Source organism: Entamoeba invadens (genome assembly GCF_000330505.1).
Source record: "Entamoeba invadens IP1 unplaced genomic scaffold scaff_1105074724336, whole genome shotgun sequence".
NCBI lineage: Eukaryota > Evosea > Mastigamoebida > Endamoebidae > Entamoeba > Entamoeba invadens.
The window spans coordinates 1-1,531 of NW_004191843.1; the positions used below are offsets into that span (position 1 = coordinate 1).

Genomic DNA, 1,531 nt, shown 5'->3' on the forward strand with positions numbered 1-1,531 from the left:
TGACATACACACCTTATTTGGTATGAAAACGGCGCCAAAGAAGTGGACGATATTATCACACCTAAATTTATCAAGCATTGACACTTCATTTTCAAATTCATCCATCGACTTATTATCATTTAAAACACTTTTCATCTTTTTTATAGCAACAACATTTCCTCTAAAACTTCCTTTGTAAACAATACCACACGATCCTTCACCAAGTTTTTTGTCTTCGATCAATTCTTCGCAATCAATTCGAGTAGTCTGTTGTGTCACACCAAAAAGTGAGATTTTGTTATATTTCTCTTCATTTGTTTTAAGATTTTTCGAAACCAATTGAATTGTGCTGTTGATTTTACAAGAACACAATGGCTTGACATATACAGAGAACTCACATGCATAGCCGCTTTTAATTGTGACAACTTCTGGATCAACACGAATTGTAAATTTTGTGATGTTCGATGAAATTGTGAATTGTAATTTGGTGGTGTTTTTGTTTGTGTTACCGACACACAAGACCTGCCGGGTCTCTTTGTTAACTTCAATTTGCTCGATGTCTGAATTCAAGTCAATTACATTTGATGAAACACAGACACCACCTTGGAGAGGGACAAAGTTAATGTTCGATTTGTTCATTGCAAAGAGTGTTGTTGTCTTCTCGATTTTGTGTATGTGGAGTTTCTTTAGAATGTTTTTGGTTACAATGACAAGTGATACAATCAATATAATAAACACAATAAGTACACACATTACTGCAACAAAAATGACCCACCAAACTATTTGTGATTCACACGATGTGCCATCTTTACTTGGTTTATACCAAAAAGAACACTTTGAACATTTTGACTTTGTGATTTCTTTGCATTTGAATATTCGTGAGAGACCAACACAACTTCCATTGGTAAGTAACACAAGTGAATTATTACATGAAGTACATTTGTTGCTTGATAATGTACATGTATTACAGTTGTTATTGCATTCTTGACACTCATTTGTATTGATTATATAATACCCATCTTGACACTTTGAACACCCACTTTGTGTCACATTCACAGCACACCCGATGATATCATTCTGTGGTAAACAGTCACCACTATTTGTTTTGTAATTCGTTAAATTGCAGGTAAGACAACTGTATTTATTGTTACATGTTTTACATTTTTGATCACATCCAAAACAATCAAGTCCTATTCTATAATACCCATCTTTACACGCAACACAGCCACTTCCAAAACTTGCAAACTGGTCACACGTAAGTTCTAAATTTTTATTTGTGTTACATTTGTAATTTGACAAAAACGTGTTATGTGGACAACTCAGACATTTGGTTGATGTATCAAAACACGTCAAACAACTTGAGTCACAACCTTCACATTGTTTTGTTGACTTTTCAAAATAAAAAGTGTCTTGACATTTCATACACCCAAAACTGTTTTGTAAAATACAATTTGGTTCTCTGTATTTTTTGCATATATTATTGGATAAAGTATATTCACTTTCACATTCGTTACATTTTCCATTAGATATATATATATACAATAATTAATTC

General features: G+C 32.7%; 1 protein-coding gene across 1 annotated transcript; it reads right to left on the reverse strand.

The window, feature by feature from the left end:
* Nucleotides 1-12: 12 nt before the first annotated feature.
* On the reverse strand, nt 13-1,401 carry EIN_121060 (protein serine/threonine kinase, putative; the record flags this gene model as incomplete). The annotated part of the gene is made up of 1 exon (XM_004185338.1): nt 13-1,401. A coding segment is annotated over one exon (1,389 nt), but the record flags the coding sequence as incomplete, so codon positions are not given.
* Between the last annotated feature and the right edge of the window lie 130 nt (nt 1,402-1,531).